The sequence below is a fragment of the Oncorhynchus mykiss genome, chromosome 2 (genome assembly GCF_057628025.1).
Source record: "Oncorhynchus mykiss isolate SJ-2025 chromosome 2, ASM5762802v1, whole genome shotgun sequence".
NCBI lineage: Eukaryota > Metazoa > Chordata > Actinopteri > Salmoniformes > Salmonidae > Oncorhynchus > Oncorhynchus mykiss.
The window spans coordinates 66,041,290-66,067,842 of NC_143023.1; the positions used below are offsets into that span (position 1 = coordinate 66,041,290).

The 26,553-nt window shown below is 41.1% G+C and overlaps 2 protein-coding genes across 10 annotated transcripts in view; both read left to right on the plus strand.

The window, feature by feature from the left end:
- Positions 1–702: 702 nt before the first annotated feature.
- On the plus strand, positions 703–16,140 carry gins3 (GINS complex subunit 3). 2 transcript variants are annotated; one of them, XM_021568733.3, is made up of 3 exons: positions 703–1,024; positions 7,351–7,584; positions 15,250–16,140. In XM_021568733.3, the coding sequence occupies exons 1-3, from the start codon at positions 854–856 to the stop codon at positions 15,478–15,480; spliced, it is 636 nt and encodes a 211-aa protein (XP_021424408.1). In that variant the 5' UTR covers positions 703–853; the 3' UTR covers positions 15,481–16,140. The 2 variants fall into 2 exon arrangements, with proteins under 2 accessions (XP_021424408.1, XP_090061360.1); XM_090205234.1 differs by having other exon boundaries at positions 703–842.
- Positions 16,141–26,181: 10,041 nt separating this feature from the next.
- Positions 26,182–26,553, plus strand: part of ndrg4 (NDRG family member 4) — a 43,809-nt gene continuing 43,437 nt past the window's right edge. For 6 of the 8 annotated variants that reach the window (XM_036953459.2, XM_036953464.2, XM_036953477.2 and 3 more), the window contains exon 1: positions 26,206–26,419. The gene's annotated coding sequence lies outside the window, so the exon portion shown is untranslated. Of the gene's footprint in view, positions 26,420–26,553 lie in introns of all 8 variants that reach the window. The other 2 variants (XM_090205255.1, XM_036953469.2) reach the window with 2 other exon arrangements.

The following is a 26,553-nucleotide window of genomic DNA, read 5'->3' on the forward strand; positions in this document are numbered from 1 at the left end:
GTCTTTGATTTAGGCTACAAGTGATACAGGTTGGCCTATGTGTCTGAATGTGTGGGTTTGAGTGACAGCACAGTCAGGGGCGACAGACACCTGTCACTCCCATTCACTCATGCAACAAGGCAGTCTAACTAACAGTATATCAGAATGTCATATCTCAGGTCAAAATAACCCAATTAGGCCATCCTTGTTGATGTGGTCATTAAACATAGCCTTCCCCCCCCCACACACACACACACACACACACAAACACACCCACAAACACCAACCTACAAGATAAATATTTTAACTGCTTCATACAAAGGCGACCTTGGGACCTCACCTGGCTAAATTAGTAATTGCAAGTTACTAATCACTCACCATCACTTAAACTTGCATTGTTGTTGCAAAGAAATACATGCCACCTCAGATAGACTGAACAGCATGGTTATCTTCAGACTGAATAACGTGTTTTCAGCGATACAGGTTCGAGTATTTTAGTCTATATGATCAGTGAAAAATATAGCTAGTCTGCTAATAATGCACGGAGATTATAATTATTTTTTTTTTTAAGAACAAAGAAAAATAAGCATTAAGCATATGTCTTTCATGTGCACGTCTTTCATGTACTCTTCTCATAAGAACCAGTAATTATAGGCTAAATGTTAAGAAAGCTCTCTGTTTTATCCGGTTGTTTTGACTGTCGAAAATCGATTGCTCTCGCCTGACTCAAAAGCGGACTGTTGCGCATGTCGGGTCATTTCGAAGTTTCGCGCCAAATCAGGGACGCAAAGTGTAAACAGTCCCACACAGCAGAAGTTAGCTACCTCGCTAATAACTTGGAAGATATCTACTTTTGAACTACTGTGAGTTTTTAATGGAAACACATTCGTACATTCCCGTGCCTCCCGGGGTGGGGATGGAAGAGAATTTCTTATCTCTTGATGACATTTTGCTTTCTCATGAGAGGCTACCCAGTCGGACAGAATGCACATTTCCCCGACTGGGATTCCTGGAGAAATCGAGTGACTCGCGAGACATTCAAGAGGTCAGTCGAACATGTGAAACAACGTAGAGCGAAAAACCCCATCCGATAATGTTACTGTGTAGCCATTAATCTCACCACCTGTGTCTGTTAGCTAGCTAATTAGTTATCCACTTGGTATTCCTGCTGGTCGTTCAGTCACCTCGTTCACTAGCCCTAGATCATGACCCAGTTCCATTACATTACACAAGTCACTGGAGGAAAGCAAAATTAAAAATACGTATTTTCTAGGCGTTTAAGTTCACTTCAATTTTGTTTCTGATTGAAAGCAAGAAAGGTATTTCATGTTTAAAATGCATATTTTACAGGATGTTGAAAAGGCGTATTTTTTTATTCTTCCGGAAGTTGAAATAAGGTTTATTTTAGGTTCTGAAAGAAAGTTACAAATTAGTCATTTATAGACCTTTGTTCGGGCCAAATAAGGCTCGTCCATACCGGACAAAATCTGAACCAAACAGACGTGCACTGGTGATTTTAGCATGTAAATCTTGGTGGGGCAAAAATAAAAAAGTGGGAGCTGCATGCCAGCAAAGCCACTACACAATACATTAATTGCACTATAACGGTGACAAACGGTGCCTACATAAAGTTGCAGTCCTAACTTCTTACCACTGCTACACCTGGCTATCAGCGGAGCCTTGTCTCCCGCGAAACAGTTAATTCAGCCTCATTTACTACCTTTAAAACAAAACAGCTGACTTGCTTAAACAAATGTGGTTTCTACAGACAATTTAGATGTACAAACTATGGCATAAGGGGGCGACGAGCAGATAAAAGGCCATTTCGATAAGACATTATTGAGTGAGCTAAGACTGAAGTAGTCGATTTTGAAATGTACAGCGACAGAATTCAGAACATGGGCCGTTCTTAGTGTATTCTCCCTGTACAGCAAGTCAGAACCGTAGGATAAATACAGGGGGCATATAAGCAGACAATGAAAGCTCTTCCAAAATGTGTTGATGACATTTCTCTAAAACACGTTATAGGCTACATGTGCACCACCAAATCAGAACAGTAGGTTGAAATTAAGAGGGGTAAATATACCAATTAGTGTAAGGCACATGGGATACTAACAGCTTACTACACAACATACTCCTAGTATTACTTTCATAGCTACAGTATAGATATCTTCCTGGCATATTACAGCATTTATGCAGCAGCATACAATACATTGTTGGACTCACCTTGTTGTGCTCACTTGAACAGGAAGGTGGTGCGGCGGTCCTTCGTGGACAAATTTTGTCATCAAAGTCTGTAATTCTCTGGATTTATAGTGCTTTCAAGATAACTGGGAACTCTGAGGGGGGGGGGGGGGGGGAATTATGATGACATCAGTGATCTTCAGGTCGTAGCTCTAGAAAGAGGCCTGAGTTTCGAATTTACAATTCCGAGTTGGATAAAAGTTCAAAACGTATTTTCCCACTTGTAGCTCATTTTTCCTGAGTTCCCAGTTGTCTTAAACTCACTAAAGCCAGATTTTTCAGTTCGGTGTTAGTTGTTTTGAGTGTTGCACAAATCATGCTTCATTGACAGCATGGCCAATGTTGAATATTTAAGATTAAGGGTCTCTTTTCCTAGTTTAAAATAATAGACTTTGGACCACACAGCCACTCGACAGAATAGCATTGCTTTGCAATACTTGCAGTTAGCCACACTGAATCCTTCCAAACCACTCATTGTTGAATTTGAGATTTCCTTGTGTAATGTGATTTCCATGTGTAATGTTTATGTCCAATGGCCGATGAGCACCTATACGTTTTATCTATAATTTATTTTCATTATTTTCCTTCATACAACAAGGATTACAAAGGATGTATCAGTAGATTGTCGACTTGATTCATGATGATGACTGCTAGCTAAGATTTTGAAAGTATGATGTTGACATGATCAGTCCAATCAAAGCTACTGTACACGTAATGTGATTTGACTTCATTTGATCTGTGGCTTATGACATTGAGCCTTCTTGGTTGGGCACTTCTAATGGAGCTCTATGGCAGAAACCAAGGGGCTAGAATTTTCTAGCTCTACCCTTAGACTTGGCTGTGATGTGGTGTCCCCATGAGTGACAGAACACTGAGCCGATCACGGTGCAACACTCCGTATTTTCTCCTGGCTTGCCCCACCACCACAGAAAGCACTGAGCTAGGCTGAAACACCTGGATCTTTGAGCTGCCTTCCTCAAGAAAACAAGATACCATGTTTATGTGGCTTTTTTAACTCAATGATATATATATTTCTGCATTGTTTGCAAACTGATGTGGCATGTATAAATGCAAAAATAGCATGCAAAAAAGGACCCCCCCCCCCCCCCAAAAAAAAAAAATTACGCCCGCCACTGCGTAAATGATTGGTTCAGCTTTACCAACTTTATCGCGAGCCTATTTGTTTGTGTTTACAACAGCGGGAAATATAGAAGTATTTTATTTAGTCAAAAATGGACCGATACAAACTTGAAACCACTAATGACAATGGGGTAAAACTCCTTGACAACAGTTGTGATTGTCCATTCCAAATTGTCCCTTTTACTTTGACCTGTCCTGTTTTTAGGATATGTTTGTTCACATGCCAATGCATTTTTATTTTGGTTGAACGCCATTTAGGTTAGGCTATTTGATCTGAGAAACCTGCATGATGTAAAAAGTGTCCTTATCGAAATGTATGACAAAGTAATATCTCCAGCCTGTAGGCTACAGAAAGGCCACATACACTTTCTACAGTGGTTCCTCCTTTAAAAGTTGTGAGCTTGCACTGCGTGACTTAGAGGTACCCAGCTTCATGGCTTCATTGTTCCAGACCACCACAAGGGGGAGTTAGAGCACTCATTGTGCATTTGGGTTCCAAGGTTTTTATATGACCAATCATATCGAGTGGTTCCAAAGAGGAATTTTGACGCGAGCCACCCTTGCCTTGTGGCGTCCTTCAACAAAGATGGCTGACAAAACATTATTGTGGGACCAGATGTAAGTTGTTCTAACACGGGGGAATAAACAACTTCTGTAGAATGTAAACCTCGATGGTGTCAACTGTGTTTATGTCTGCATAGCGTAATGGAAAAAATAAAAACTTCTGGCCTAGCGATCGATGACAAACGAGCTCGTTTGTCACAGGCTTGCATAATTATAAAGAGGAGATTCTCCTGATTTAAGATGGTGCCCGTGAAACAGTTTTGCTTCCGTCCCTCTCCTCGCCCCTACCTGGGCTCAAACCAGGGACCCTCTGCACACACAGACAACAGCCACCTTCAAAGCATCGTGACCCATCGCTCCACAAAAGCCACGGCTCATGCAGAGGAAGGGGAACAACTACTTCAAGGTCTCAGTGAGTGACGTCACCGATTTGAAACGCTATTAGCGCGCACCTCGCTAACTAGCTAGCCATTTCACACCGGTAACACCCGACTTGAAAAAAATCGAAATATACACATTGCGAAATTGTTTCCAGCAACACATTTCCAGTCACCAACGCTCTGGTTAACACGAAAACTGCCTTACCAGCTCTGCTAGGGTGAGTAAAATGGTCAGAGTAGTCTCATTTGTGTCTGGAAGTAGCTAGCCAACGTTAGCTTGGGTGCTTGACTGCTGTTTTTATAAGGCCGGAACGCTCAAATCAACCCTGCTCCTCGGCCCGAAGGTCCAGTGTGTGCTCTGAGAGTGAAATGGTCTGAATTTACAAACAATTTTTCTCTGAATGGAAACTCCATGATATTAATCAAATTAAGCCACATTTCTTCAAATCAATCCCATATACTATGTTATTACAAAAAAGGTTTTAAATTCTCTGGCATGCCAGTACGGAATACAAACGCTTCTCAAAGAATCCCTCTGGTGGTCAAACTAGCAACTAACTTGCAGTAACTGAAGAAATGGCTGAGAATTAAATGACCTGCCACAGAATGCTGCAGCAGCACGCAGGGTGTGCCGCAGTGTGACGCAACTTTTAGAGGAACCACTGTGCCATGTCCTACATCTGCTGTATGATATTTATTTTTATGTGGTGGAGCGCTGCAGTAATGCGTCTCTCGAACAGCACCCCGAAGAGGTGCGCTGGGAATGGACAAGCAAAATATTTTGTGCCCCTACCTTAGACAAAGTGTGAACTGCTTATCACAGGGTGGCATCAGCCCTCACCTAAAAAATGTATTTATTACATTTTTATTTAATATTTTATTTAAATAGGAAAGTCAGTTAAAAACAAATTCTTATTTACAATGACGGCCTACCCCAGCCAAATCCTAACCCGGACGACATTGGGACTCCCAATCAAAGCCGCGACCACAGATAGTTATAAACATCTTTGCCGCGACGCTCAGTCTAAACATTAGCATACATCGCTTGTGGTACGGTTTTGGAAGCATAAGGACCTTTCATATCGGTGAGAAATATTTATAAAAAAAAGAAAAAAAGGTTAAATTTATACACCTTTTTTTTTATGCTGTGGATTGTTTCAAATCACAAGCTCGTGGGCCTATTCCTATTTGGGAAGCCCCACAGTTTGGGCAGCTGAGTGTGGCAATAGGCCTAGTTGATAATAACGTTTCATCATAAAAATCGGAAATAAAATGATCACTTTTAGATGTTTAAGTCAACTAATGCTGTATCACCAGCCCCTGCCATATGGACACATTGATACACCATGATCCATTGGTGGCTAAAGAAATGAGTACATGGAACTCATAGCCCATTTTAATTCCTATTTTTATGATTAACCACTTGACAATGATTACTTAAACTACAGCTTTATTATTGAAATGAAAACCACTCCACAAAATATGCATATGAAAATCATAACTGGCACGCAGAATAGTAGAAATGGCCGGATAAATTGTAATCGGATATTGCCTATAGACTACAATTAAGCAAGGTAAGCCATGCCTCATAACTACTCCAGCAGCAACCAGCTGAGGAGTTGCAGGAGAAATCCAGCTCAAAATAGGCTCTGTATGTTCTGCGTGTGTGATAGTCATCATGTATTTTATCCATCCAATTTAATTCCACTAAATTATGCAAATGAACCTATAGGCCGATAAGCGTGATGGTCAAATGTATTTCCATCAATAAATAAAAAGCATTACTTTACAATAGGATTTTTTTTATCCCAGTCATTTTGGCCGGTAACAGGATTTTTTTTTTTTTTTAACTATCAGATTTGTATTTTTTCTGACAAAAGCCGGCCATTGCCTGCTAATGGAAACCCTGTCAGGGATATGAGTCTACTAGCTAAGTTGTAAAGTATGGTGGAGCTGTTTTACATAAAAACATTTCATGCAATCTCATTGGCCTTGTTGTTTGAGCAAGAGTTTTGGAAAATATTGCATTTTGATGACGTGCATCCATAGACACGATATAGCAAATCTGGTGCGAGTGGTTCTGGAGAAGATGTTTTAACATTAGAAATGATCTAAAAATGTATCAAAAGCAAAAAAAAACAATGTTCTGGTATTTGGCAAGCGTGGTAAAGACTACAGAAGTAGCTAATTCTAGGGCGACGTGTCCATTTTGTCCTGATGGTCTCAGTGGGCCCACAGTTTGAACCCCGGCATTGCTGCTTGCAGCTGTATTTCTCATTATTAATAGGAGACATATAAGCACCCACAAATTGTGTAGCTATAGACCCATATAATGTTATAAAGTCATGAGCCTTGTGCGTGGCCAAACTGAAATGCATTTTGGGGAGATGTTTGTTGTGACTGTATACAGTTTATTAGGTATACCAAATGGTTCGCTCCTACAGACAGTGTGTCATTTGGCTGTGGCTTGCTATATAAATCAGGCAGACAGGCGCCGATGCAATTCAGTTACTGTTCGATTGAATGTTAGAATGGGCAAAACAAGTGACCTAATCCAGTGGTTCTCAATCCTCTCCTTGGGGACCCCCAGCCATTTAATCTATTCCAGAGCTAGCACACCTTTTTCAACTTGTCAACTAATGATCAATCTCTTGATCCATCCCTTGACTATGTGAATCAGGTGAGCTAGTTGAGGGTTACTACAAAATTGTGAAACATCTGAGGGTGCCCGAGAAGAAGTTAGAGTACCAATGACCTGAGTGACTTTGAGCGTAAGCAGCATGACTCCATTGCCACATCATGCCTGGTGTCAACGGTACAGGCTGGTGTTGGTGTAATGGTGTGGGGAATGTTTTCCTGGCACATGTTAGGTCTATTGATACCAATTGAGCAATGTGTCCATGACCCAAAGAATTCAGTCTGTTCTGGAGGTAAAGTGGGTCCGGCCCGGTACTTGATGGGTGTGCCTAATAAGGGTATAAATCTAGCTAGCAATGTTATTTTTGATCCATCACCAAAATAATATTTTTCTCCGGTCTTCCAGGGTACGAAGATGGAGATGCCCCTGTTCCTGGCAAAGGGCTTGTATGAGAGGAAGAGGCGTGTTGTCTCAGTGGAGCTGCCTAAGGTCTACAAAGAGGGCTGGAGGACTGTGTTCAACGCAGACCCCACTGTAGTAGACCTTCACAAGATGGGACCCTATTACTATGGCCTCGGTTCCCAGTTGCTGCACTTTGACAGCCCTGAGAATCCGGAGATTGCCCAGGCAGTACTTCAGGTGAGTACAGCACACAAACAGCGATATCAGAGGGTATAAATATCTCACTGCTCACTCCACTACCCCCCCCCCCCCTCCCCCTTGGCTGCTAGCTGAAACTTTCCTTTGACTCTCCCCCCAAAAACTGTGCATATCCCAACTAACGTTCCTTGTTTTATTAGTCTGCTGTTGATACAGTCCCAAAATGTTTGGCATGTCAGCAATCAAGTTTTCAAGATATAGAACTTTCAAAATACAGAAAGTGTCACAGTATGATGTGTTTTGCATGAATGGAGTTTTCCTTCCATATCAATCATGGGGTGGTATTGTACGATCACTCTTTTACCATCATCATTGATTTCATATAAGGGAGAAGTGTATAGAGAATTGTGCAAACCGATTCTGGGGAAAAGGTTTTTGAAGACTGTACAATTTTAAACATACTGGCCCTGTGCAGAAACCCAACTCCAGCCTCATTGGTGCTACTACCATAGCAAAATTATTTCTCACTGATCTTTATCTATTTGTACTAGAGGTCGACCGATTATGATTTTTCGACGCCGATACCGATTATTGGAGGACCAAAAAAAGCCGATAACGATTAATCGGCCGATTTTTAAAAATAAATAAATAATAATAAATATATCTTTATTTTTTTTTATAATGAAAATTACAACAATACTGAATGAACACTTATTTTAACTTAATATAATACATCAATAAAATCAATTTAGCCTCAAATAAATAATGAAACATGTTCAAGTTGGTTTAAATAATGCAAAAACAAAGTGTTGGAGAAGAAAGTAAAAGTGCAATATGTGCCATGTAAGAAAGCTAACGTTTAAGTTCCTTGCTCAGAACATGAGAACATATGAAAGCTGGTGGTTCCTTTTAACATGAGTCTTCAATATTCCCAGGTAAGATGTTTTAGGTTGTAGGAATTATATTTGTCTCCTATACGATTTATATTTCATATACCTTTGACTATTGAATGTTCTTATAGGCACTTTAGAATTGCCAGTGTAACAAGATAGCTTCCGTCCCTCTCCTTTCTCCTACCTGGGCTTGAACCAGGAACACATCGACAACAGCCACCCTCGAAGCAGCGTTACCCATGCAGAGCAAGGGGAACAACCACTCCAAGTCTCAGTGCGAGTGACTTTTGAAACGCTATTAGCACGCACTCTGCTAACTAGCTAGCCATTTCACATCGTTTACACCAGCCTAATCTCGGGAGTTGATAGGCTTGAAGTTATAAACAGCTGCTGGCAAACGCACGAAAGTGCTGTTTGAATGAATGCTTACGAGCCTGCTGCTACCTACCATCGCTCAGTCAGACTGCTCTATCAAATCATAGACTTAGTTATAACATGATAACACACAGAAATACGAGCCTTAGGTCATTAATATGGTAAAATCCCGAAACTATCATCTCGAAAACAAGACGTTTATTCTTTCAGTGAATTACGGAACCGTTCCGTATTTTATCTAACGGGTGGCATCCATAAGTCTAAATATTCCTGTTACATTGCGCAACCTTGAATATTATGTCATAATTACGTAAAATTCTGGCAAGTTAGTCGGCCCAAACTGTTGCATATACACTGACTCTGCGTGCAATGAACGCAAGAGAAGTGACACAATTTCACCTGGTTAATATTGCCTGCTAACATTTAATTTATTTTAGCTAAATATGCAGGTTTAAAAATACACTGCTCAAAAAAATAAAGGGAACACTTAAACAACACAATGTAACTCCAAGTCAAACACACTTCTGTGAAATCAAACTGTCCACTTAGGAAGCAACACTGATTGACAAAAAATTTCACATGCTGTTGTGCAAATGGAATAGACAACAGGTGGAAATTATAGGCAATTAGCAAGACACCCCCATTAAAGGAGTGGTTCTGCAGGTGGTAACCACAGACCATTTCTCAGTTCCTATGCTTCCTGGCTGATGTTTTGGTCACTTTTGAATGCTGGCGGTGCTTTCACTCTAGTGGTAGCATGAGACGGAGTCCACAACCCACACAAGTGGCTCAGGTAGTGCAGCTCATCCAGGATGGAACATCAATGCGAGCTGTGGCAAGAAGGTTTGCTGTGTCTGTCAGCGTAGTGTCCAGAGCATGGAGGCACTACCAGGAGACAGGCCAGTACATCAGGAGACGTGGAGGAGGCCGTAGGAGGGCAACAACCCAGCAGCAGGACCGCTACCTCCGCCTTTGTGCAAGGAGGAGCAGGAGGAGCACTGCCAGAGCCCTGCAAAATGACCTCCAGCAGGCCACAAATGTGCATGTGTCTGCTCAAATGGTCAGAAACAGACTCCATGAGGGTGGTATGAGGGCCCGACGTCCACAGGTGGGGGTTGTGCTTACAGCCCAACACTGTGCAGGACGTTTGGCATTTGCCAGAGAACACCAAGATTGGCAAATTCACCACTGGTGCCCTGTGCTCTTCACAGATGAAAGCAGGTTCACACTGAGCACATGTGACAAACATGACTGTCTGGAGACGCTGTGGAGAACGTTCTGCTGCCTGCAACATCCTCCAGCATGACCGGTTTGGCGGTGGGTCAGTCATGGTGTGGGGTGGCATTTCTTTGGGAGGCAGCACAGCCCTCCATGTGCTCGCCAGAGGTAGCCTGACTGCCATTAGGTACCGAGATGAGATCCTCAGACCCCTTGTGAGACCATATGCTGGTGCGGTTGGCCCTGGGTCCCTCCTAATGCAAGACAATGCTAGACCTCTTTGTGGCTGGAGTGCGTCAGCAGTTCCTGCAAGAGGAAGGCATTGATGCTATGGACTGGCCCGCCCGTTCCCCAGACCTGAATCCAATTGAGCACATCTGGGACATCATGTCTCGCTCCATCCACCAACGCCACGTTGCACCACAGACTGTCCAGGAGTTGGCGGATGCTTTAGTCCAGGTCTGGGAATAGATCCCTCCGGAGACCATCCGCCACCTCATCAGGAGCATGCCCAGGCGTTGTAGGGAGGTCATACAGGCACGTGGAGGCCACACACACTACTGAGCCTCATTTTGACTTGTTTTAAGGACATCACATCAAAGTTGGATCAGCCTGTAGTGTGGTTTTCCACTTTAATTTTGAGTGTGACTCCAAATCCAGACCTCCATGGGTTGATAAATTTGATTTTCATTGATCATTTTTGTGTGCTTTTGTTGTCAGCACATTCAACTATATAAAGAAAAAAGTATTTAATAAGAATATTTCATTCATTCAGATCTAGGATGTGTTATTTTAGTGTTCCCTTTATTTTTTTAAGCAGTGTATATACGTCTATGTATTGATTTTAAGAAAGGCATTGATGTTTATGGTTAGGTACACATTGGAGCAACGATACGCACCACATCGATTATATGCAAAGCAGGACACGCTAGATAAACTAGTAATATCATCAACCATGTGTAGCTAACTAGTGATTATGATTGATTGATTTTTATAAGATAAGTTTAATGCTAGCTAGCAACTTACCTTGGCTTACTGCATTCGTGTAACAGACAGTCTCCTCGTGGAGTGCAACGAGAGGCAGGTGGTTAGAGCGTTGGACCAGTTAACTGTAAGGTTGCAAGATTGAATCCCCTGAGCTGACAAGGTAAAAATCTGTCATTCTGCCCCAGAACGAGGCAGTTAACCCACCGTTCCTAGGCCGTCATTGAAAATAAGAATGTGTTCTTAACTGACTTGCCTAGTTAAATAAAGATTAAATAAAGGTGTAAAAAAATAAATAAAAAAAAAAACGTCCAAATCAGTGTCCAAAATTACAGATTTCCGATTATTATGAAAACTTGAAATCGACCCCAATTAATCGGCCATTCTGATTAATCGGTCAACCTCTAATTTGTACCCTTTTAGTTGTATAATATCACTAGTTTGATTGAGTCACCACCCAGGTCAAATGGTTGGACACGCTGACAAACCCATTCAGTGTTATGTCCCATAGTCAGCCACTAGGTGGTGCTATGTGATCGAATTGTCATCATTGACTAAAAGGCTGCGTAGTGTTGTTTTGTTGCTGGGCAGACTGACAAATCACATCAGTCATCTTTGAAAAACAATGACTTCAAGTGAATCCAACAGGATTATTAGTTGTCTCTCTGCATCCACAAAGGATGACTGAGTTTCATCAAATGTTTTTATTCACCTCTTCTATCTCCTTCATGTATGTATACATACTGGTTGTGTGTATTTTTCTTTGGTGGTGTTTATATTAACTCTTTATTCACCTCTTGTATTTTCTTGAGCTCTTGGTATGCTTGTGTGTATTTCTCGTTGGTTGGGCTGATGTGAAACATTATATTCTCATGGCTTAACCCAATGATGTTTGTAAACTCTGTATTGCTGATTCTATGTAATTGGCCATTGAGAGGCTTTGAAGCCACCAGTCAGCCATATTGGCACACTCCAGTAGGAGCTGTCCTCCCATAGGAATCAATGGAATTCTACAGTATTCCAATTAATTGTTTCAAGGACAGAATGACATGTATTCACATTTTTTGCAGTGGGGAGAGTAACATTAGTCATCCATTTATTTATTTATTTATTTATTTATTTATTTTTATATATATATATATATATATGTATATATATATATATATATATATGTATATATATATATATATATGTATATATATATGTATGTATATATATATATGTGTATATATATATATATGTATATATATATGTATATATATATATATGTATATATATATATATATATACACATATATATATATATATATATATATATATATATACATATATATATATATATATACATATATATATATATATATATATATATATATATATATATATATATATATATATGTATATATATATATATGTATATATATATATATATATGTATGTATGTATGTATGTATATATATATATATATATATATATATATATATGTATGTATGTGTATATATATATATATATATATATATATATATATATATATATATATATATATATATATATATATGTATATATATGTGTATATATATATGTATATATGTATGTGTGTGTTTTTATTTTTTAGCTCATAATGTAATTTTTAAAGTATGCATTTAAATGTGCAATAGTCTCCCGATTGGCGCAGCAGTCAAAGGCACTGCAGTGCTAGAGACGTCACTACAGACGGTTTGGCCGGCCGGGATGTCCTTGCCCCATCGTGCACTAACGACTGCTTGTGGCGGGCCGTGCGCATGCACGCTGACTTCGGTCGCCAGTTGTACGGTGTTTCTTCCGACACACTGGTGCGGCTGGCTTCCGGGTTAAGCGAGCAATGTGTCAAGAAGTATTTTGGAGGAAGCATGGCTTGCGACCTTTGCCTCTCCCGAGTCTGTACAGGACTTGCAGTGATTGGGCAAGACCGTAACTACCACTTGGATATCACGAAAAGGGGGTAAAAAGTACAAAAAATAAAGGTACAATGTGAAAAAAATCACGTCGCCATTTCCTGGTTGCTAAAATTCTAACAGTTTGCCCAATTTTTGTTTGACAAAACAAGCATAGAGAACCATTGTACCATCTAAACCACTGTTAAATGTCTTTTCATTAACCAAAACTATTGTATTTTCAGTTGTTTGAAGTGTACAAAACCGAAAGTAAAAGATGCAAAAACGCAACATAAGAACGGGAAGCATAGAAATGGCAAAAATGGAACAGATTTAATGCGTCTTAGACTTGCTTTCAATGACAGATCTATAACTTAAATTTTTATGTGAATATTGTCCAGGTGTCCAAAAAGTTACATATTGCAGCTTTAAGATGTCTGTAATAGAATACATGTGGCAAAAATGAATATAGACGTTGATAAATGCATTTCTGTAGCTGTATTTCTTTTAGGTTTTTTTTTACAATAGAGGGTGAGTGCCAAGATGGAGTCACTGCTTCAACACAGCTCCCCTATCAGCTTGTGTGTGTGTGTGTGTGTGTGTGTGTTCAAAAGTTTGGAGTCACTTAGTAATGTATTTATTTATTTTAATGAAAAGAAGAAAAAATGTGTCCATTTAAAATGGCATTAAATTGATCAGAAATACAGTGTACACATTGTTACTTTTGTTAATGACTATTATTATGAAATATCTACATAGGCCCATTATGAGCAACCATCACTCCTGTGTTCGAATGGCACGTTGTGTTAGCTAATCCAAGTTTATCATTTTAAAAGGGTAATTGATCAGTAGAAAACCCTTTTGCAATTGTGTTAGCACAGCTGAAAACTGTTCTGATTTAAAGAAGCAATAAAACTGGCCTTCTTTAGACTAATTGAGTATCTGGAGCCAGTTGAGGACTGGTGAGGTGTCTGTTTCTCAAACTAGACACTAATGTACTTGTCCTCATGCTCAGTTGTGCACCGGGGGCTCACACTCTTTCTATTCTAGTTAGAACCAGTTTGCGCTGTTATGTGAAGAGAGTAGTACACAGCGTTGTACGAGATCTTCAGTTTCTTGGCAATTCCTCGCATGGAATAGACTGACGAGTATTTCTCGCCATTTTGAGCCTGTAATTGAACCCACAAATGCTGACGCTCCAGATACTCAACTAGTCTAAAGGCCAGTTTTATTGCTTCTTTAACCAGAACAACAGTTTTCAGCTGTGCTAACATAATTGCAAAAGGGTTTTCTAATGATCAATTAGCCTTTTAAAATTGAAAACTTGGATTAGCTAACACAACGTGCCATTGCAACACAGTGATGGTTGCTGATAATGGGCCTTTGTAGATATTCCATAAAAAATCAGTCGTTTCCAGCTACAATAGTAATTTACAACATTAACAATGTCTACACTGTATTTCTGGTAAATGTTATGTTATTTTAATGGACCAAAAAAATGCTTTTCTTTCAAAAACAAGGACATTTCTAAGTGACCCCAAACTTTTGAACGGTAGTGTACACTGAACAAAAATATAGAAATGCAATATGTAAAGTGTTTCATGAGCTGAAATAACAGATCTCAGAAATGTCCCATAAAAGCTTATTTCTCAACTTTTGTGAACAAATTTGTTTACATCCCAGTTAGATAGCATTTTAGCATTTGTCAACATAATCCATCCACCTGACAGGTGTGGCATATCAAGAAGCTGATTAAACAGCATGATCATTACACGGTGCACCTTGTGCTGGGGACAGTAACAGGCCAATCTAAAATGCCACAGATGTCTCAACTTTTGAGGTGGTGTTCAATTGTCAGGAATGTCCACCAGAGCTGTTGCCAGAGAATTCAATGTTGATTTCTCTACCATAAGCCACCTCCATCTTTTTAGAGAATTTGGCGGTACGTCCAACTGGCTTTACAACCGCAGACCACTTGTAACCACTCAAGCCCAGGACCTCCACATCCGGCTTCTTCACCTGTGGGATCGTCTGAGGGGAGGGGAGTCAGGGTGCCGAGGAGTATTTTTGTCTAACGCCTTTTTGTGGGGAAAAACACATTTATTGGCTAAGCCTGGCTCCCAAGTGGGTGGGCCTATGCCCACCCATGGCTGCGCCGCTGCCCAGTCACGTGAAATCCTATAGATTAGGGCCTAAATTCATTTATTTCAATTGAATGATTTCTTTATATGAACTATAACTCAGTAAAATCTTTGACATTTTGTATGTTGCGTTTTATTTTTGTTCAGTATAAATCATTGGCTTAACCTCTTCACCTCCAGACATTCATTGGTCGTTTCCGCCGGACCATGGATTCCTCACAGAATGCCTACAACGAAGACACGTCAGCCCTGGTGGAGCGCTTGGATTACCTGGAGAGGGCACTGTTCAGGGCAGGGCAGAGCGGCCTCAACAGCTTCCAGAACTGGGAGAGGGGCCGCGCATCAACCATCACTGCCTCTAGCCTGGTGCTCAACTACCGCAAGAGGAAGATCACTGATCTGCAGCCCTAAGGGACATCTCCAAAGATGCATCCCAAATGGCACCATATTCCCTATACAGTGCACTACTTGGGCCCTGGTCAAAAGTAGTGCACTATAAAGGGAATATGGTTCCATTTGGAAACCAAAGCAACAGGCCAGAAGAGAAATGACTGAGTTGGAAGGAGAGTAGTGGAGGTGTGTGTGTCATAAAAGATAGAAAACTGATTCCCACATGAAACTTAGCGTTTTGCTTTTATGTTATGGTGTTATCTTGTGTGTTTTATTTTGAGATCTTTATACACATTCTGTACACAAATGTTTTTCAAAGACTTTGTAAATAATTCAAAAAATATCTGCTTTATGTAATGTAAGTTTGAATTTTTATCAAATTAAAGCTACCGTAGTCTTTAAATTGGATGTCATCCTTAAAGTAAGAAATGTTGCCGTTTAACAGGAATGTTTTTTTTGAAAGTAGAGTTGCCTTATTTTGCCAATGCATGTGGCCATGCATTTCATCAGGGATGATAAGGCAAAACAACTTTTAAATGGTTGTGTAAGGATTAACAGGAATGTATTACCATATTATCTAGCTCTGCATGCATAATGAATGTATTACCATATTATCTAGCTCTGCATGCATAATGAATGTAACCTACCCTTTCTTCATAAATGTCATTACTACAACAACAACTTAATGAATATATGCCAGAACTGATTTACCGCACATCTATTTAGTCTGTTTGAAAACCCTCTACAGTACATCATCATATGCTGTGTTCATAACCAAGTGGGAAGGTGGTATTTATCACACGACTGGGAAAAATCCACTGGAACGCCCCACCAACGGGTAATTATTTAACTAGGCAAGTCTATTAAGAACAAATTCTTATTTACAATGACGGCCTACCAAAAGGCCTCCTATGGGTGCTGGGTTTAAAAATATAGGACAAAACACCCATCACAACAGGAAAATAATTACTAGTGGGAAACGATCATTCCTGAGCTCAGGCTTCTTCCACACGCTAAGTAAATGACATCTAACAGCGTTTTGTTAGTTAAATGCAAAAACATTTTTTAATAAAAAGCAATCTATTAGTTTGGTTTTTGAACACTTGAATTTGTTTCCAAGCATGATAGCTGTACTTTTAGTTTATGGTTGACGCAGTTTGTTGGCCATTAGCTGATCAGCGTTTCTCAACGAGTTCAAAGCACATGAATGTATCCAACTGGTATTTATGACTTCACAACTAGTAACAACGTTAGTCTACAGAGGAGCAGCTTGGATCTCTGCCCATAGAGAATGATGAAGGATTCTTATCTGTCATATTATGTCATCTGAGCACACGGGCAGCGCCATTGAGGCCATCTCCATTTTGAAGTAGTCCATGTTTCTCTGCTACTTCTATGAGTTGGTAAACGGGCTGAAAAGGCACATACTGCCATCTGGAGTGTGTTCATTGGCTGATCCCTCTTGATGACCTGGATGGAATTATGTGATCATGCTCAAACAGGCTTTTGGTCACTCGACTCCTATCTATTGATCTGCCATAGAGCCCGTAGTCATAACAGCACAGAGAGTTGTTGATGCTGCTACATTAGCTACGCATTGGTTGTTAGGGGACTTCATCTTTACAATGAAACTGCCGTAAGGCATGACCCAGTTAAAAGTACATCTAATTTGTACTCTGTCAGCATCAAAGTTTCAGCCTGTGAACATTTTAATCACAGGGAATGATTCTTGACTCAAAATGTGAATTGGCTAGAAAAATGTCATCTCAATTTGTTTAACCTGAAATGTGGTTTGCATAATGTAATCCTCTGTTTACAGTACATATTCATGTGGTGCAGTGTCTGCATAATAATGACTGCAGTGACGGGGAGCTCTCAGGAAATGTGTTATGGCCAGCTGAAGGCGCAGGGTCACAATGTCAAGTTTTGAATGGTTTATTTTTGCAAAAGTGTTTTAGTGTTAATGTGTGATACATAAACGTGAGTGCGTTGACCTTGTGCTGCTGCTGTCACTCATTAGACTTGTCTTTGTCGCAGCACTGCCTGTTCCCCAGAGGTGACATTCGCACACGTCACGTTCATTTATTGTGTGTGAGAGATGATCAAAAGCTCTATCTGCGTCAAAATGCACACGGCAAGTCTCGGTGTGCAAACCTCCGCACTTCACACACAAATGAAAGACCTGTAGCAAGCTTTCTAAAGAGAACAAGTACGGTTTACAAACGATTAAACTGTCTATCCCTGTTGAGGGGAAATGTACATACATTATGTATGGTAATACATATGTTTCTACAGTGCAGTGACAGTCCTATATGTTCTCTCCTGTGTTAAATGCGGGTCAGCTGATGCCTGCCCTGTTAGGGAGTTGGTGATGCGATAGAAGCTATTGACGTTCCCCTCTGGGGTGTAGCTATTGATCCTGGGGACTGACCTCTGTGGGGAGGGTTTGAAGAATATTATCAACTTTTCCCTCGTCATAGACCTACGTCATAGTGTACTGTAACTTTTTATGCTGGACCATCAGGAATCTTACCCGTCCAGACCATTTGGAGGGACTCTGAAGTTCTGGTAATGTTAGAAATGTGTTGTCAGTGTTTCCTGACCAGGGAAACTCCTGGCTCTAGTCATTAGTACTGCAGAACTGAGGTTACGTTCTTAACTCTTTAGCACAGGGCCCATTTCTCCATGGTCTTGAGGCGAGAGAGAGAATATGCCTTGGCCAGAGTAGCTTCCAATCAATGCCCCAGCGGACTAAGCCAGGGTTGTCTAGATATCTGAAGATTGTGACGCAATGCCTGAGCACCACGTGATTCTAGTGTGTGTGCTATGTAGTATGGCTGATTTGCAGGCTTCTAGAATGTTCTGGTCTGATCTTGTCTGGTGCTGTGACAACTGTCGGAGCTCTCCCTGGAGCCAACTAGAGAGACTATGCTCAGCCAAAAGATTATCAACATCAAAGGGTAGAGTTAGGGACAGAGTCCAGGAACTGACACACACAACCCAACACAGCAGCCTCTGCTTTCTGTTTAGTTTAAGGGTCTCTGACGGATTTAAAACAAACCTATTTGTGTACGCTTGCGCCTCACTTTCTGGGTATTATGCAGGCAGAGTTGGGCTTTTACTATGAATGTGGCTGCCAATATTCTGTTTCCATGCAATTAACAATTTAATTATCTTTTCTTTGAAGTGTACTACTGCACAGTTCTATAATAGGGCTTGTGTTTTGGGTATATCCAGCCCACATTATTTAGACTACTTTGGTCTACTACAGCACTTCTCTTTAAAGTCCTTGTCCTTATTTGAATAATGGTGGTGGGATGCTGCTGGCTTTTTGTTCTGTAACACTACATCTCATTGAAGGTTGCTTCTTCTCACCTTTCTATTTTCTGATTGTCTTCTGTAGGGTGTCTGCCCTTTTTTTTTACCTGCATGGCTTCACAGATCAAAGAACAACACTGAATATCAGAGGAGGCTGGTGGGAGGACCTATAGGAGGACGGGCTCATTGTAATATCTGGAATGGAATAAATGGAATGATATCGAACACATCAAACATATGGAAACCACATGTTTGACTCTGTTCTATTTATTCCATTCCACACGTTACAATGAGCTCATCCTCCTATAGCTCCTCCCACCAGCCTCCACTGCTGAATATATGCTAATGTATGGAAGCTGTTTCATTGCAAAGATAGTTGAAAAGGTACTGGAAAATAAGGTATTATAAGGAGGTGTATATGTTTTGTGTCAAATTGCACTAATGTACAGTATGTGTTTGTGCTGCTAATTTAATTATTAGGCTGCTTTCTTGGCCAGGGCGCATTTTTAAAATCGATGCTCACCGCAAAGTGACCTTCCTGCTTCAATTATAAATGAAATAATAAGATGTCCAACATCTGACAGATTTCTTTATTTATGTCTTGAACGACACCACCCAGCGACATAAAGCGTTTGGATTAATCAGGACCTCCACCTCAGTGAGGTGAAACGTTAACACCAGCGACTAAAAGTAAACTTTTGACGAGCTTTACTTTTCCTGCGAGATGACGCCTTCCTCTCATCCTCACTACAGGGAGCATGTAGCCTAGCTACATCAATAGAACTATCCCTGCATCTGTCTGCTTTCTCCTCCTCTCTGTCTCCTCAGACTCCGATGTCTGCGTGAGAGCTGTGCACGTTCCAGGGGTTTCTGTAAGAGAACAGAGGCGTAGCGAGTGAGAGGTGCTGAGGCGCACATTGCATCCACATCGCAGTGATGAGGTGTGTCAGGATTAGCCGTATCTGAGTGAACGCCCCCACACCGCTCTTCAAATTGGTATAATCTCCCCCCGCTGCGCACTCTGGCACGGACACATGGGCTGGGGGTGGGAGGGTAGAGAGAGAGGAATATATTCTTCCCAATATTATCTAATGCGACAAACATTGGTATTGTATAGGCAGAGTGTAGACTGATAAGTAGTGATAATGGAAAAACTGCGACACAGAACCATTGGTTACCCATGTGATGACGCACAGCATGGCTAAACTACCTATGAACGCTCTATAAAGTATACCATAATGTACATGTAAAGTGTTACCACTAATCCATCTCTCTTTGTCTCGATGGATTCTCTGCATTCTCCCTGGTTCCCTCCGTCTTCTCTACCTCTCTGTCGGTGGATTGTATGTAGCGCTGGGTGTTCTGTCGATGGACAAGGGAGCTTCTCAAGAGAAGTGGTCTCCATAAATACATCAGAGCAGAGCCACTCTCGCTGCCTGAGAGCTGCCCATTCTCAGCATAACACACAGATGAGTCAGAGTTGTACTGCAGGAGGAATACTGTACTTCAGGGTTCCCCAACTGGCCGTCCAATGGACAAATTTGACCCGTGGTTGATTTTATTTGGCCCCCCAAGTATTCTGAGAAAAAAGTATTATATTATTATTTATTATTATTGCTGGACATAAGACTAAAAACACCAGCAAATCAGCTCCAAGTTATTTTAATTTAGGAAATTAATCAAAGTATTCCCACGCATAAAAGAGATATACAATCACCATCACCAGCCAGCCACCAACCAGCCAGTACACTCATCTAGTACTGTATCGTACCCCCCTTTGCCTGCAAAACAGACTGAATTCTTTGGGGTAATCTACAAAGTGTCAAACGTTCCACATGGATGTTGGTTCATGCTGACTCGATGGCATCATGCTGCAGATTTGACGGCGGTGCGTTCATGATGCGAACAACCTGTTCCATCTCATCCCAAAGATGCTCTAATGCCTTTTCTGAGTCAAGATCACTTTTTGAGTCAAAATGCAACCTGAGATTTACTGCTCATATATATATGAGCCTGTCCTCCTTTGTATATACACACACACACAGGTGACGTCAGAAGTTTACACACACCTTAGCCAAATACATTTAAACTACGTTTTTCACAATTCCTGACATTTTAATCCTAGTAAAAAATTCCCTATTTTAGGTCAGTTAGAATCACCACTTTATTTGAAGAATGTGAAATGTCAGAATAACAGAGGAGAGAATTATTTATTTCAGCTTTTATTTCTTTCATCACATTCCCAGTGGGTCAGAAGATTACATACAGTCAATGTGTATTTGGTAGCATTGCCTTTCAATTGTTTAACTTGGGTCAGACATTTCGGGTAGCCTTCCACAAGCTTCCCACAATACGTTGGGTGAATTTTGGCCCCTTCCTCCTGACAGAGCTGGTGTAACTGAGTCAGGTTTGTAGGCCTCCTTGCTCGCACAGGCTTATTCAATTCTGCCCACACATTTTCGTTAGGATTAAGGACAGGGCTTTGTGATGGCCACTCCAGTACCCTTGTTGTCCTTAAGCCATTTTGCAACAACAAGACCCATTTGCGATCAAGCATTAACATCCTGACTGATGTCTTGAGATGTCATAAGAATTTGTTCTTAACTGACTTGCCTGGTTAAATAAAGGTAAAAAAAAAAAAAAAAAAAAAAAATGTTGCTTCAATCTATCCACATTGTTTTCCTGCCTCATGATGCCATCTATTTTGTGAAGTGCACCACTCCCTCTTGCAGCAAAGCACCCACACAACATGATGCTGCCACCCCGTGCTTCACTGTTGGTATAGTGTTCTTCGGCTTGCAAGCATCCCCTTTTTTCCTCCAAACACAACGATGGTCATTATGGCCAAACAGTTCTATTTTTGTTTCATCAGACCAGAGGATATTTCTCCAAAAAGTACAATCCTAGTCCCCATGTGCAGTTGCCAACTGTAGTTTTTATGACGGTTTTGGAGCAGTCGCTTCTTCCTTGCTGAGCTGTCTTTCAGGAGCATTCTTCATACCAAACCACATGACCTTTGTTTTGGAGGTGTTCAGAACAAGGTTAAGGGCAGAGAGCTTGTTGGACACAAAGACAACTTTGTTGTAGAGCGTTTAACACAAAATTCCAGGAGGGGGCAGCTGAGTATAAGACTGTATCATCTGCATATAAATTGATGAGAAAGCTTCCTACCGCTTGAGCTATGTTGTTGATGTAAATTGAGAAGAGCATGGGACCTAGGATCGAGCCTTGGGGTATTCCCTTGGTGACAGGCAGTGGCTGGGACATCAGATGTTCTGACTTCATACACTGCACTCTTTGAGAGCGGTAGTTAGCAAACCAGGCCAAATACCCCTCAGAGACATCAATGCTCCTTAACCGGCCCACAAGAATGGAATGGTCTACCATATCAAAAGGTTTTGCTAACTCAATAAAAATAGTAGAACAATATTGCTTAGAATCAAGGGTAATAATAGTGACTTCATTTAGGACCTTTAAGGTCGCTAAGCACATCCATAACCTGAGCGGAAACCAGATTGCTTACCCGAGAGAAAAAGTCAAAAAGTCAAAATTTTTTGCATCTGAGCTCCAAGAGTGTGCGGCTCTCTTTTATTTTCAAGTTTCTACTCCGCTAGCCAGCACCTCGTCTTAATAGGTGTGCATTTCTTTTTCTTCTAGTGAGCTCTTTAAATCACCACTTATTTTCAAGTGTCAACAATACCTCTGAAAATATAAAAAAGAAGATCCAAGCGTCTTTGACAGAGTGGATCAAGATGATTCTATACCATTTTACAGAGGCCAGTTCATGAAGGAATGCTTGCTCAATCAAGTTTTTTAGCAAGCGTCTATGACATCAGGACAGGTCATTTCACTGAGCAGCCATTACGAACACAGGCTGTAAAACAGTGATCACTAAAGTCATTACAGAAAACATCAGACTGATACCTATCAGGATTGTTTGTGAGGATAACATCAAGGAGAGTAGCCTTTTCTGGGTGTTTGGAGTCGTACCTTGTGGGATTAGTAATAATCTGAGAAAGATTTAGGGAGTCCCATTACTTTAGGACTTGGTCAGATGGTTTAAGCAGGACAAATTCAGAGTTTGTGTAAGGGGCCAGGAGAGAGCTTATGGCATTTAGGGTACAGGCCGGTGCTCGTGTACAAATGTGATCATGTAAAAATGTAAGCAAGGTTGGAAATGATTGTTTAAGTCAAATATTATACCTGTTTGGGCTTCTTGCGGTCAATTTGCAGTCTACAAATGATTTGTAAATATGTTCCGGCCCCCTGACCATCTGCTCAAGAAAAGATCGGCCCGCGGCTGAATCTAGTTGATGATCCCTGCTGTACAGTATGTGGGTTGAGTAGTTAAGCAAGCTGGCACAAACACCATCCCACATACTGGACCAAGTGCTCTTTAACATTTCTCCTCTGAGGGTAGAGTCCCTCACTGTGCCAGGTCTCTGGTGTCCCTTCACCCTCTCAGCCAGGCCATGCCCTGTTGGTCAACGGCTATTCTCCACTCCAAGATGCTTCTCAAATGTCACCCCTGATCCTATTCCCTATGTAGTGCACTTATTTTGACCAGAGCACTGAGCACTGCATAGGGGATAGGGTGCCATTTCAGACACAGTCCCTCTGTGTGCCAGGTTTCCCTTCAGTCTCTCTGCTGGCCACACCCTATTGGCTAACGGCTGTTCAGTTCTCCACTCCAGCATACTATCCTATCTACATCCTAATAAGGTCTCTGACCTGCTTACTGTGCTGGACCATCAGCAGTATCACTGCACAGACAAATTAGGTCCAATAGCTCCCTGTTTGTGAACACTGCGTACACTAATCTGTGTCTGATGAACACTGAGCATTTTGTCCAGACCAAACATGACAGCGTTTAGAACTGTGACTCACCCTGCCTCACTGAACAAAAATATAAATGCAACAAGTAACTATTTGAGTTACAGTTCATGTAAAGAAATCATTCAATGTAAATATATTCATCAGGCTCTAATCTATAGAGTTCACATGACTGTGAATACAGATATGAATCTGTTGGTCACAGATACCTGAAAAGAAAGGTAGGGTGTTGATCAGAAAACCAGTCAGTGTCTGGTGCGACCACCATTTGCCTCATGCAGTGCGATACATCTCCTTCACATAGAGTTGATCAGGTTGTTGATTGTGGCCTGTGGAATGTTGTCCCACTCCTCTTCAATGGCTGTGCAAAGTTGGTGGATATTAGCAGAAACTGAAACACTCTGTCATACACGTCGATCCAGAGCATCCCAAACTTCCCCAGCGTGCCAGTGGCCATCGAAGGTGAACATTTTCCCACTGAAGTCAGTTATGACACTGTCTGCAGTCAGGTCAAGACCCTTGTGAGGACGACAAGTACGCAGATGAGCTTCCCTGAGACCGATTCTGACAGTTTGTACAGAAATTCTTTGGTTGTGCAAACCCACAGTTTCATCAACTGTCTGGGTGGCTGGGCTCAGCAATCCCACAGTTGAAGAAGCCGGATGTGGAGGTCCTGGACTGGCGTGGTCATACGTGGTCTAAGTTGTGAGGCCGGGTGTACGTACTGCCAAATTCTCTAAAACGACATTGGAGGCAGCTTATGGTAGAGCAATTAACATTCAATTCTCTGGAAATGAACTCTGAGGAACATTCCTGCAGTCAGCATGCCAATTGCACGCTCCCTCAAAACTTGAGACATCTGTGGCATTGTGTTATGTGACAAAACTGCACATTTTAGAGTGGGCTTTTATTGTCCCGAGGACAAGGTGCACCTGTGTAATGATCATGCTGTTTAATCAGCTTCTTGATATGTCACAACTGTCAGGTGGATGGATTATCTTGGCAAAGGAGAACTGCTCACTAACAAATGTAAAATTTCTGGGATTTGTTATTTCAGCTGATGAAACATGGGACTTTGTGTTTATTTTTTTTGTTCAGTGTATGTTATTGTAAGTCACCTAAATATGTAACTACAATTCCCATTGTTCACGCGACAATGACTGGTCTTGATAGAGATGATTTGGTATGGTATGATCATCCGTAGACAAATTGGCATTAAAGTAACTGTCCAGTGTTTCTAGATTTCTATGAAATATTACTTATAATTAATTACAATATGAGTGAAATAGTTTTCCTTCTGCAAAAAATGTAATTAGGTATGGCATACCCCAACAACAGAATAGTGTGGGCGTATAACGGTCATGATCATATGCTCAGGCTGGATATTGGCTGGAACTGGAAGAGGCTGTCGTACGCGTCGATCCAGAGCATCCCAAACATGCTCAATGGGTGACATGTCTGGTGAGTATGCAGGCCATGGAAGAACTAGGACATTTTCAGCTTCCAGAAATACACATGGACTGCCAAATTTTCTAAAATTACATTGGAGGAGGCTTATGGTAGAGACATGAGCATTCAATTATCTGGCAACAGCTCCGTTGGACATTCTTGCAGGCAGCATGCTAATTGCATGCTTGATACATGTGTGGCATTGTGTTGTGTGACCAAACTTAGAGTGGCCTTTTATTGTCTCCAGCACAAGGTGCACCTTTGTAATGATCATGCTGTTTAATCAGCTTCTTGATATGCCACACCTGTCAGGTGGACAGATTATCCTGGCAAAGGAGAAATGCTCACTAACAGGGATATATAAAAAAAAATTGTGCACAAAATGTGAGAAAAATAAGCTTTTTGTTAATATGGAACATTTCTGGGTCTTTTATTTCAGCTCATGAAACATGGGACCAACACTTTACATGTTGCGTTTTTATTTTTGTTCAGCGAAGAAGAGGCTCTCCATTTTGGCAATCGGTCCATCTGGTCTGATATTACTGTGTCTCGTCAGTGAATCAGTGCTATTCTAAAGTAGGTCACTTGTTGCAGATCCAGCAAACAAACACAGATCCAATATTGCCTGCATGATGAAAAAAAATATGTTAAAAATAAAAGTAAACCAGCAGATCCCTTTTAACAAACCCATTGTGTTGGTTTATTCCTGTGTGTGTGTGTGGGAGGGGGGCGCCTGAGAGAGGCTGTCTACAGTTAAAATGTGCTAAATGAAATTATAAATCCATAAGTACTGGATGGAATGTGTGGAATGTGCCACTGTGTGGGTGTTGCAGAAAATAGACTTCTGAAGCTCATGATTGTGAACTCATTGGTGCAAAACCTTCCTTCACTCTTCTGCTTTCAACAGCAAGTTATTACCCCAAAAAGATCAGTTTCTCTCCTTTACCAAACTCTAAATCTCACTTTTATGAACATATCATTCTATCCATACCCTCCGTATAATTTACCTCCCATCATGTTCTGTCTTCCCTCTTTCATTTCATCCCCTCTCCCCTTCATCCTCTAGTGTGGCGGCGCTCTCATGCTGCATCATTGGGGATGACACGTGCTCTCTGTTTATTGCCAAGGCGAGAAGGGAGCGCGAGATGGAGAGGGAGGGAGGGAGCGGGAGAGAAAGAGGGAGGGAGGATGAGAGGGAGAGAGATCTGGAGAGCAGAGACCCCATAGAATACACTGCCTCTTTCTGTAGCACGCTCATACACTCAGACTGGAACAGACTAAGGCAAAGAGAGAGAGAAAAACAGACGCACTACAAAATACGCAACAATAGCAGCTGTTGAAGCTCAAACCACCACAAGAGGTAAGTCCTTATGTGTCTGTATGTTCAGTTTGGATCTGATGATGATACCTACATGAGATAGAATGACAGAACTCATTTTTGCAAAGCTTGACTTAACTCTTTGATAGTGCATAAGAAGGTTAAGGTACATCGAT